Raw genomic sequence first — 13,002 nt, forward strand, 5'->3', positions numbered from 1 at the left:
GTGCATGGTGCATGGTGCATAGTACTCCCACACTCCCAACTTCCAACTCTCACCCATGATCCTTTTTTATAGTCCATAATTTGGGTAGTTTCTAAAAAAAATACTACTAAAAACAATTTAAACTATTACTAATATTTATATTTTTTTTACCTATAAATAAAGATCACATTTGATATAATTTAATGCTCATTTATGATACTTAAATATATATTCATAAAATTAAAGTGACATATTCACATGTTATATGGGGTTGTAGTGAATATGCAATAATATTTTGTGAATGTGAAATTTATACATTGTGAATATGTAATTATATTTTTAGCATATGTGTTATTGATTGAATATGTAAAGTTCTATTAAATGAATATCTATGATTAGCTCAACATATACGTTTGTTATTCTTATGAAGATGACTTAATAATATGTGAATATGGTTGTTATTCTGCGTGAATATCTATGTTAATTGTGTGAATATGTGACCTTAATTTGAGAATATGATTTTTAATTTACGTGATATGTCAATTATGTAATGTGAATATCTCGGTGTTCTGAATATGTTAATTCTGGGATGTGAATATGTGAGTAAAATTAATAAAAACACCAAAATATATTAAATGTGATCTCTACCTGTAGAGAAATAAAAATTATGAATAATGGTATAATTTTTACATTTTTCTAATTTATAAAATTTTAAATTTTATAGTATTAAAGAAAAAAACTAAATGGGAGTATCATGCATCATACACTTGGGTGTATGGTATAATTTACCGAATTTGAGTTGATATGGGTCGGGAGAAAATAGCTAGTAGGGTCTCCTCCGATCTCATATTGGAATTTATGTGATTAATAAAATTCCCATCTTTGTACTCAGAATGATTGATGTTTAGTTAACAGAAATACATTCCAGAAAAGTAAAAATAGTAATACACCTGAATTTCCCAACAAAAACAAGTACAGTATATTGTATTTGTAAAACTAATGGGTTGCTTCAAATCAAGCAGCATCCCCTTCAACTATCAGAAGACAAATCACATAAGTTGTTTATACTATGTACAAAATCTCTTGGTATAGATTGAACACTTGTAAACTATATAATAATGTTCGAGTTTCAGTACTACTCTCTCATTTGATGACTTAAACAACATCTGGAGACATACGGTATCGTATCACCTATGAATTTATAGACCAATCATAATTTTGGTATAGAATGCTAACAAAGTCACCATCACTTAATAAATGAGTCAGAAGACTAGTTACTTGTGCATCCAAGTAATTCATAACCCACTTGGTAAATTCCTTTTCATTCCCAAAATCAGCTTTGTACCTGCATCAAATTTTGTGTGCATTTAGTTAGAACTTTTCTGCATCCAAGGAATGTCGTGACAGATTTGTCGACAAAGTCCGAGACTAAGTGTGTAAAGATCTGTTACCCAAATGAAAACATTATAAAAGCAAACTCAGGGTGTTCTGATTTACCATTTGAGGATGCAGGGGAGATTGACAGTTCTTTTCATCAAGTCGACTTTCACTGTGCTGTTCGTGAAGAACTCTCTCGCTGCGCTTTTTAGTTCAGCTTGTACGTTTTGGAGTGTGAAGAATCTCACGGAAGGGCTTGACTTGGTACCGTCACAAAGCCCGAAATGAATCAATGGATTGACTGTAGGAAAAGCCATCTGATCACATTCAATAGGAAATGCAAAAAGAATGTCAGAAGATTGATAGTTCGTTTAAAACACACATCTTGAAGTTTCAGAACTATAAGTTGACGACCCTTCACGCATTGTGAAACAACATTTGATCAATTCAATTCTTGATGCGTTTTTCATTATAGGAAAAGGTTGGACGCGTTTAACTCCTTACCTCGCCAAAGTATGGAGCCTTTGAGGCAATGTAATAATGTTAAATACTTTAAATGGCAGGAACAAGTAGTACCTGAAGACGGCTATCTCCTGCACTAAATGGTTTAACCAAAGCATAGGGAGCCCTCCTGTTGTTTCTTAGAATACCATTCTTAATGGCATTGAGAGAGTATGAATTGCCTCCTACTAAGTACTGAAACTCGGTCACAAAGGATTTCCTGTCCATCATCCCATCTGGAAATCCTTTCCTAATTACAGCATGTATGACCATTGCATTGTATAGATTTAGAAAGAATGCCAGCTTCTCATCGGTCGACAGCAATAATATATCCACTCTCTGAAGACCCTCAACAACATTCAGATATCTGCCATTTCAGCCAACATAAAGAAAGAGCATTTTATTACATTGTGCAACTTGGAAAAGTGCCTATGATTCACAGACTTGCTGGTGCGTGTCCGAGTGTCAGAGACTGTTATTTGCAAAAGCGATTTCGTTTTTTGGCATAAAAAGAAGTCCAGAGGAGTGTAGTGTCATATAGAACACATAGTCAAAGTATATATAGACAAACCCAAATCATTATGTTTTCATCATTTAAATATATGATTAATGGGTTGGTCTCACATGTAAGACACGATATGCAAGCATATTGGTTTACTGCATAAATGTCCTGCATTATTGTAATTGAAGCTGCATATTGCAGATTTTGTATTTCGCCAAGTGCGAGCTGACCTTGAATTTACTTTTTGAGATAATTTGCTTCAAACATGGTCATATCTAGGATATTTTAAGATAAAAAGGGTGAGATTCTAATGAAAAGAGGTATTTCTATGGTACCTCCTGAATTCTTCACTGTTGCTGATAGCCAAATAGTCAACATGAAGCCTATCTTCAGAAGCATAAGACTCGAGTATTGCAGACATGATCTTCATCAGTTTTTGCCCAATTACAACAGGAGATTCAGGCTCCCTATCATCTGTAGATCCTCGAAAATTGAAGCATTTAGGGATAAACTGTTCATGCTCCAGGAACCGATAGAGTTCAGTTCCGTCCTCAAAATTTGTTCCTCTGTGAAAACGTAACATATATGAAGTTATGGTAAATGGTAATTATGGACAAGAAATTAGACAGAACATTCTCTACATTGTGCTAGTTTCTTAGATTGTTTACCCAAAAACTTGGTGAATGAAATGCTTCCTGACAATTTCTTTTCCAACCTCAATTGCCTGCAATAACAGTAGCATTAGAGGTCCATTATTATTATGTTCTGCACACAAAATTTGGTCATTGATTTATAACAAATATGCACTGAGATCTAATAAATAAAAACCACAGGGAAAATAAAAAACTACTCTGTACTGTTTTAAAAGATACTGGCATCCCAACAAGCACGTTGAAAAGCGGAGTTCTTAGTACATGAAAACTCGAACAAGAAACTGTAGTTAACTAATGTTACTAATATTATACTAACAGCCCTGTTAATCGGTTTCAAACCTAGGTTACGAATATTACAAACCTACGTCAGGGTAACTCTTTGCACACCAGGTAAAAGCATCACTGTTATGCTGGGACAATGTCAATATAACAAGGAAAATATAACACTAACTTGCAGGCCAAAGTCATCATCACGAAGAAATTTCAAAGTATTTAGTTACAACGAGCCTACAACTTCTGAAAAACGCAGAAAGAAACTTCAAAGTATTCAATTACTAAGTCGTAATTATATTAATACGGAGTATATCATAATCCAAAATCTAGGCACTAATCAAGCCTCAATTACTGGAACATACTCCGTATCCAATAAATGGAAGAAGTCAATAGATATCACCATCTAATACTGGATTCTTATCAAACTGGAAAAACTTTCAACCTCAGTCAAGGTCAACTCCAAATGTAAACAAGTGGTTTCTTAACATTACTCTGGTGGTGGTGGAGCATGCTTTTTGATGACAAGGCTCTATTAATCAACTTAATCCAAAGTCCAATTAAATTAATGCTATGAAGGAGTTATACCAACCCAATCTAGACTTCTTCTCAGTTCCCACTTACCAGATAACATGTACAAATATAACTCTATCGGAGTCAAAAATTATTTTACACATGAATTAATCAAACTTTTACAAGAAATTCAGCTTTAGAAGTTAACATAAACTATTTCCTGAACTCAGGAAGTCGGATTAATGAATAAATGTAAACTAATGACCGGTAATGCTTTACTTTCGTGTACATTAATAAAACATAATACTGCATATCATTTTAAATCTTCAGCTTACGATATCCATATTCTTATATCCTAAGGTCCGTCCGAGAAATAAGGACTTACTCGTATTTAGGGTGAAAAGTTCATGCTATTATGTATACTTGTATAGCATAAATTGATAAACAACGATATTAGCGAACCAACCAAAACCCGATTCTAATTTTAATCAATATTACTGCCCAAAACACATAAAAGCAGTCAAAGGGTACACACCTCGTTACGAGGACATCCCAAGTGATGTACAAGGACGTCCACCAACTCCTTACCAGTAAAACAATTCTTAATAATCCTCATCCGGACCAACCGGTCTTGAATAGGTAATCTAAGCCGTAGAATCTTTACTACTCCGGCCATCTCATCCATCTGTTCTTCCTCCGGTTCATCAAACCCATAAACTGGCGGTCCAGGTGCATCATCCGGACACTTGCGTCCTAGTAAATCTTTCGCGGTCCTGTCCAACAAACCGCTGTTCCTCAACGAGTTTACTGCCACTAAACCACCAATTAACTTCTCATTGAAAAAGATTTGTGGCACGGTTGACCCACCGGTCCGGTCTACTAACTCATTTTCCCTGGCCGGGTACACGTCCAGGTTGATTTCCGTGAACTTGAGTCCTTTTTCTCTTAAAATTTTTCTTACTGCCCCACAGTCCCTGTAGAAGTAGTATGACAACCAAATTTTAAAATCTTCAGGAAAACATCATATCATATGCAATTGATACAACTCAATGTTAAATTTACTATGTGTTTACGATTTCAAATGATAATTCATGTTAACAAATACAAATGAAACGGGTTTTTTCATGTTTAATGTTCCAATTAACATGTTCTGTCCCAATTTCTATTTATTAAAGACACAAAAACGCAATTTTGTAATTAATTTCTTAATGGTTCTCGTATATGATAAATAGGCGATAATCTTTAATCACACGATAAGAGATAAAGTCTCTTTCGAGTCCCTTTAAGAAATTACGGAAACAATTACGTACTAATATAAAATTTCAAATTATTTGAATTATTCAACCATTAGGAATTCTAAAATGTCCAAAAAATCACTTTCAAAATACAAATGACAATGGAAGGCAATATATTCAATATCATGGATTACCACTCAGCTAAACTACGTGAATACGTGATCCTCTATTTATGAGGCGATTTTGTTCTTTCTTTGTCAAAGGATTATTAATTTAAGTTAAATTACTACAATAACCCGTACAAATTACAATCTTTTAGCTGACAATTTTTTTGAGTTACAAGACAAATTAATTCGTATGGGTTAATCTCACGAAAATAAATCTTATATTATATGAAATTCCGTGCTAATAACTCGAAAACCACGGTAAATAACTAAAAATGTGAAACACAATAACAATTACTCGTACATACCTGCAATTAGATCTCGAGTAAATGGTAACACGTCCTTTAAGCAATCCCAACCCCTCAAAACTCCCATTTTCTTCTATCTCCTCCTTCCGACGCACCACCACCGTCACACCCGACATATTAAACTCCGTCACACCGCCACCATTGCTATCACCATCTCCTGACTTCCTCCTCGATAACACCGTCCTGAAATATTTCCCGATCGCCGGAAACCCGTTCTCCGTCACCGTCGCTTTCTCCTTCGCCGGCGGCGACAACTTTCCGACATCGGCGTTGATCCCCGGCGGCGGTTCCGGCTTCGGCAGCCTCTCGTCAGGGAATTCAACCACCTTCACCGGCGATTCCTCTGTTTTTCCCAACGTTTTTGAGCTCGGTTTCGACTCGAAATCGATTTCCTGGCCCATTTTTTTTAACCTAATTTGAATCAAAGCAGGAGATTGATAACTAGCGGTTTTATAATAATATCAAATGTTTTTTTTTTTATTAATCACTAGGCTAATACATCTTCTGTTATAATAATGTTAATGATGTAAAATCGTCTTACACAAGTATTTATGATTTGAAAAAAGTCGGAGATATTGTTGAAGTAGAAAAGGAAGGAAATATTGGGGGAAATGGAAAGAGAGGGAAATGGCGGGGAGATAGGAGGAAGGTTAGATATTATTATTATTAGGATTAGGATATTTATAGGGAGAAAATAATGATAAAATGATAATGATGAAGAATTAGTCTAAAGCTGCGTAAATAAGAGTTTAAATTGTAGAACTGAGTCAAAACGGCTAGTTGCAATTAGCGTACGTCAATGGGCGGCAAAAGTTGAAAGAGTATTATGATTGTGATTATGGTTATTGGGTTAGATTAATTACCATTGTCAGTAGTTTCATTATTGCTCTCTTTTGTTTAAGTTCAACTTTTACTAATGGGTTAGGGTAAGTCATTAATTGGTGTTTCTTGGAAATTGTGCATCGAGTATTTTATTGATTTTTGATGATGTAGTCCTCTTAATTTAAATTGAGCTGAATTGAATTGAATTGAGCCGGGCCCAATAAAACTCTTAAGCCTTAACTGCAGGGGGCTGGGCAACCCTGATGCAGTAGGCGGTCTAAAAAACCTTGTCCGGAGGGAGGCCCCGATTCTTATCTTTCTTTGTGAAACGAAGCTTAGTGGAGTGCAAATGAGGAATGTTAGGAATCGTCTTGATGGTTACGAGGGTTTTGAAGTGGATAGTGTGGGTAGGTTGGGAGGGTTAGCCTTATTATGGAAAGAAGAAGTGACTTGTACTCTTAGGTCAATGTCAAACCATTACATTGATGTAACGGTGGCTCATGGGAGTTTTTCATGGAGGTTAACGGGTTTTTACGGGTGGCCTGCCATACAAGATAGATGGTTGTCTTGGCAACAATTAAGGCTCTTGGCGGAGGAGGGACCTGACCCCTGGCTTTGCATAGGAGATTATAATGAAGTTTTGTATGCTAACGAGATGTTGGGTGGAGAGCGACAACAATGGCAAATGAATAACTTCCGGGATGCTGTGGATGAATGCGGGCTTAGGGACATTCCTTATGTGGGTTACGGATATACTTATGACAATGGACAAGCGGGGAGCGATAATAGACAGTGCCGACTTGATAGAGCTATGGTGACGGGCCTTTGGTGGGATTTGTTTCCATACTCTAAATTGTTTCATTTGGATAGGGAATGGTCAGACCATTCCCCAATATGTGTCCACATAACCAGGAATAGAGAGGAGACGGATAGGAGGCAAAAACCGTTTCGATTTGAGCAAGCTTGGATTGGGGAAGACGGTTGTGAAGACGCTATACAGAGGGCATGGCTGGGAGGTAATGGGGATCTAATGACAAATATCAGACGTTGTGCGGAGGAGTTGAGGGAATGGAAAGGCATTAGCATAGGTAAGGTGGTGCGTGATCTAAAGAAAAAGAGAGAAAAGTTGAAAATCTTGAATGAAGGGGAAAGGAGGACACGGGATACACAGGAAAGGAGAAAGGTCATCAAGGATATTGCAAATCTTATACGCCAAGAGGAAATATTTTGGAGGCAGCGATCAAGGGCTCTTTGGCTCCGGAATGGTGATAAAAATACATCCTTTTTTCACCAAAAAGCAACACAACGCAAGGCCAAAAACCATATTGCAAGAATTGTGGATGACCAAGGGCGTGGATACGAGAAAACCTCTGACATAGCTGATTGTGCGGTGAGATATTTTTCAAATTTATTTAAAACCTCGAGACCGAGAGATTTTGAGGGGCTCATGACGGGGGTTGAAGGAAGGGTGACAGATGATATGAACATGATTCTTAAGGCAGATTATAGGGGTGAAGAAGTGGTTGAAGCGCTAAATCAAATGCATCCTTTAAAGGCACCGGGTTTGGATGGTATGAATGCTCTTTTTTATCAAACATATTGGCACATTGTCGGCCCCTCGGTAGTGCGAACAGTGCTCGGTATTCTCAATGGTGGTGAAATCCCAGACGGTTTGAACCATACAAAAATCGTTCTAATCCCAAAGAAGAAAGCCCCGGATAAGTTATCGGATTTTCGCCCTATAAGCCTATGCAACGTTTTATACAAAATTATCTCTAAGGTTCTAGCTAATAGGCTAAAGTTGTTCTTGGATAAGGTGGTCTCTGAAAACCAAAGTGCGTTCACAACCGGACGACTTATAACTGATAATGTTCTTGTAGCTTTTGAAGTTTTCCACCATATGAAGAACAATAGGAGTGGGGGTGGACACATGGCTCTAAAACTCGACATGGCAAAGGCATACGATAGGGTCGAGTGGCCTTTCCTTGAGGAGGTATTGCTGCGAATGGGCTTTGATCACCGATGGGTGGATAGAGTCATGACTTGTGTCAGAACAGTGACGTATACAATCGGTGTTAATGGGGAAAACTCGAATAATTTTCGGCCTGAGACAAGGGGGCCCGTTGTCGCCATACCTCTTCATTTTATGTGCTGAAGTTCTATCAAGTCTTATCCGGAATGCGGTGGAACGAGGGTCAATACAAGGGGTAAGGATTGCACCTACTGCTCCTCCAATCTCGCACCTCTTCTTCGCTGATGATAGTCTCATTTTTACGCGGGCAAATGAACGGGAGGCTACTCACATTCGGGATATACTGCGTCTGTACGAGAATGGATCCGGCAAGTTAGTAAATCTTGATAAAACAACCGTGTCTTTCAGCAAGGGCACGAAATGGGGCAGGAAGCAAAGGGTCAATGAGGTTCTTCGGGTAAGAATGGTTGAGGAACAAGACCGGTATTTGGGTTTACCTACCACAGTGGGACGGTCAAAGAGAAATCTCACGAATATCATCCGAGACAGAATTAGCAAGAAGCTTCAAGGGTGGAGGGGGCGTACGCTCAGCAAGGCAGTGAAGGAGATATTAATAAAGGCTATTGGCCAAGCAATTCCTTCTTACACGATGAGTGTTTTTAAACTCCCATCCAACTTTTGTAGTGAGCTTCGGTCCCTGGTATCGGGTTTTTGGTGGGGCTCGGAGAGAGGTAAGCGGAAAATACCGTGGGTCGCTTGGCGAAAGATGTGTCGACCTAAGGGAGAAGGAGGGATGGGATTTCGGGATTTCGAAAACTTTAATGATGCTCTGCTAGGCAAACAAGCTTGGAGGATTATTACCCATCCGGACAGTCTTATGGCTCGAATTTTTAAAGCTAAGTATTTCCCAACAACAAACTTTATGGAGTCGGTGCTAGGAAACACGCCAAGTTATGCGTGGCGAGGAATTTGGTCTGCGAGAAGGATTGTGTTATTGGGAGGGAGGAAAAGAATTGGAGATGGCAACTCAACTCGTGTGTGGACTGATCCTTGGATTCCTGCTACTCAATCCCACCGTGTATTATCGCCAAGAGGAGACAATGATCCTGACATGAAGGTTAGTGAGCTCTTCCATGAGAATGGTATTGATTGGGATTACGAGAAATTAAATGCTCTGTTTCTACCCTTTGAATGTGATCGTATCAAAACCATTCGCATCAGTGAGAGGAAGCCTCACGATGAATGGTGTTGGGAGCTCGAGAAAAACGGTGATTACTCTGTGAGGTCGGCATACCGAAAGTTAATTGGGGAAGATAATGTTGAGGCTGTACAGTCCGAGGATAGCAAGGCTAGGTAGGTCTGGAACAAAATTTGGAGCGCCCCCGTTTTGCCGAGGATTAAAACCTTTTTTTGGCAATTATGCAATGATGCACTTGCCACGAGAGGTAACATCGCTGCCCGAATGGAATTGACGGATGAGACTTGCCCACGATGTCGATATGGCATGGAGACGTGTCTTCATGCTATACGAGATTGTGGTAGGGTGGGGGACATATGGGATGGCTTGGGAGTGGAGAGGATGGATGGAGTTGGGTTTGGGAACGCGAAGGACTGGGTAGAGGAGATGTTGAGAGGGATGGGTGTGCGGGAAAGTGTGGAATTCATGGTGTGCAGCTGGGCCATCTGGGAGGACCGCAATAAATTGGTGTTTAAAGGGGAGAGTGGGGACGTGGATAAAGTAGTGAAGAGAGTGAGGGACATGGTGTGAGAGATGAGAGAGAGTAGGGGGGAAAGAGGAAGGGGACGCCAAGACAGAGGGAGCAGGGAGTGCAAAGGAGAGGGCGGATAGAGGAGGATGGACAACACCAAGACAGGGATGGGTGAAAGTCAACGTGGATGCTGCAGTTCTTGAAGGAATTGGAGTGGGCTGGGGGAGTGTTGCGAGGGATAGCCAGGGCCGAGTGTTGTGGTGTGCAGTGACTCAACAGAGGAGTGAGATGGGTGTAGCGATGGCGGAGGCGATGGGCATATGGCAAGGCTTGCAGGAAGCTAAACGGAATGGACTTCAAGATGTGGAGATTGAAAGTGATAGTGTAGTGGTGGTGGAAGACTTGCAAAGACGGACAAAGGGCCGTAGTGACTTACATCTCATTTACGATGACATTTCGTTTTTGTGTAATTCGTTTCATAGTGTGATTTTTAAGTTTACGCGTAGGACAAATAATATGGTAGCGCATAAGATGGCCCACTTCGGTCCATGGTCTGAGGGCCGACGGAGCTGGTCAGATACGATACCGCTAGATATTACTTGTATGGCGGAACGTGATTTTAATGCTATGATTTGATTCCCCTTTGGGGTTTCCTTCAAAAAAAAAAAAAAAAAAAAAAAAAAAAAAAAAAAAAAAAAACTTGAAGTCAAAAACAAAGATACTCCATCTGCACCGGTTATTTGTTGTCCTTTTTCATTTTGGGGTGTCTCAGTCATTTGTTGTCCTTTCTATTTTAGGAGTGCATTTGATGAACAATTTGCTCATTCACACTCAATTTGGTTCACATGTCATTTAGTAATTAGCTCTGATCTCCTTTTTTCTTAGTCTTTGTGCCAAAACAAAAGGACAACAAATGACCGGAACGGAGGGAGTACATATTAAGATGAGTTAATCTAACTAGACTCAAATGTAGGTCCTGAACTAACTTGAAATTAAGGCCAACAGAATGAGGACTGACTTGAAATTAAGCCATATGTGATCATTTCTTTAATTTCCAAGTATTATTTCCTAAATTATCTATAGTTTCAAGCTAGTACTAGACAACTATGGTGAAACCAGAATTTATATAATCTGGGGACGAAAATTTTCGATGGGGAAAACGAGTAATGCTTTAAAGTAAATTTGAATAAAAAAACTCTAAAATTTAACTGAAAAATTTGAAATTTAAAATTTTCAACGGAGACGAGCGTCCATGTTAACTCTCTCGCTCCATCACTTATTAATAGGGAATAAAGTGTGGTGCTCCGTATTTGACTTGATGTAAGTCTCGCTTATAACGGTTATATTCGTCACAAGCTTGTAATAGGTCGGTAGATAAGACAAAAATCAAAGTGTTTTAGGAGTCACAAATGAGTTGTCTTATTCACCCATGTGGATTTTATTTAACCCGTCACAAATGAGAATTTGTGTTGATTCGGATAGGCTCATAGAAGATCATGCTTGCACATCATAGCTAAGTGAAGAAACAAATCATGCACTCACGTTTATAATGAAGTACTTCCGTTTTATGTTGGGGGAGAATGATTAAATGCCAGTCCACTTTCATAAATTGATTGGTTCTAAACGTTAGTGATCAGAGGTTGGATTAACAATATACCCGATTTTTCCCATTGTGATGATTATTCGGATATCGATTGCCAAATATCCAACAATTTCTTTTCTATGGAAGGAAACATATGTGAAATTCCTATGAGATGGGAATATAAAACCAGCTAATTTTGTTTAACATTGTTTTAAGTTTTAACTTATTACTTTTTACGACGTATTTTTATTTTCACATTAATTTTAAATGGGTATGAGATCCGTGTTAAATTAAAATGGTCTTAAAAAATATTGTGCTATGTTAGTATAAAACTATCTTTGATGTATGGAGTAATTTCTTCCTTTGTATTTTGAAATTTATTCACTTTGTAATCACATGGGCGAATCAATATAACCACCACCAATAGAGAGGAGATAGTATAGTTTACATGGTTGTCTCATAAGAGAGTAAGAGCAATAGCAATAGTAATAGAAAAACTTTATATTAAGGTGTCGTTTGGTTCAAACATTATGTATGAAATTGAGTGGATTCTAACTCCCATGAGGTATGGAGTTAGAACCCTATACATGTTTAAAGTTGTTTGGTTCAATTCGGGAATGAGAATAATGTGTTGGATGGAATTGAATTGAAAACTTGGGGGAGATGTGGGTATGAGATTCCAAGGGGGTAAAATGGAGTTATAATCCATTCCTCCTGTTTAACATTGGAATGGACTAAAATGCTCCATGTATGAACAACCAATATCTTATTATGAACTTGGGGTAAAACTTCAATCCAAAATGCTCCAACCAAACTTGGGGGTAAAACTTGGGGGTTCAATTCCTCCTGTTTAACATTGGAATGGACTAAACTTGGGAGTAAAACTCCATTCCAAAATGCTCCAACCAAACATTGGAATGGACTAAATTCATTCCAATTCATCTTCTTATGTCATACGGAGTATCATATTTTATTAGTTCTACTGTTTAAGAACTTTTGCCCACAATAGATGACATTTGTATAAAGTTTTTAAATAAAAAATACAGTATAAAATAAGTAATTTGTCTTCCACATTTTTCAAATTATGCTTATTGGTTCTCAAATTCTCATGTATGAACAACCAATATCTTATTTTGGAACTCAATTCTTAATTTTTTTTTTTTTTTTTTTTTTGACAATGGTGAAAAAATGTATTACGTAATGTTTAGGCTCTCTGAGCCCATGATACATCCGTTATTTAAAAATAATACAGCAGCAGTAAGACAAAGTAAAGAAACTAAAGCAGTATGAGAAACAACGGGAAATTGGCAACAAGCGAGTGAACCAGCTTCAACTTCACCAGCAAACTGACTTCCAGAAACCGTTGATATGTACAAGCCGCAGGGTGACAATAACAAGGTGTACTTACGCTCTTG

At 38.1% G+C, this 13,002-nt stretch overlaps 1 protein-coding gene across 1 annotated transcript; it reads right to left on the bottom strand.

The window, feature by feature from the left end:
• Window positions 1–934: 934 nt before the first annotated feature.
• Window positions 935–6,218, bottom strand: LOC141643664 (uncharacterized). Its single transcript, XM_074452914.1, has 7 exons — window positions 5,503–6,218; window positions 4,331–4,769; window positions 3,028–3,083; window positions 2,695–2,925; window positions 1,933–2,224; window positions 1,477–1,673; window positions 935–1,324 (listed from the first exon to the last, which is right to left on the bottom strand). The coding sequence occupies exons 1-7, from the start codon at window positions 5,901–5,903 to the stop codon at window positions 1,171–1,173; spliced, it is 1,770 nt and encodes a 589-aa protein (XP_074309015.1). The 5' UTR covers window positions 5,904–6,218; the 3' UTR covers window positions 935–1,170.
• Window positions 6,219–13,002: the final 6,784 nt, after the last annotated feature.

The sequence above is a fragment of the Silene latifolia genome, chromosome 2 (genome assembly GCF_048544455.1).
Source record: "Silene latifolia isolate original U9 population chromosome 2, ASM4854445v1, whole genome shotgun sequence".
Taxonomy (NCBI): domain Eukaryota; kingdom Viridiplantae; phylum Streptophyta; class Magnoliopsida; order Caryophyllales; family Caryophyllaceae; genus Silene; species Silene latifolia.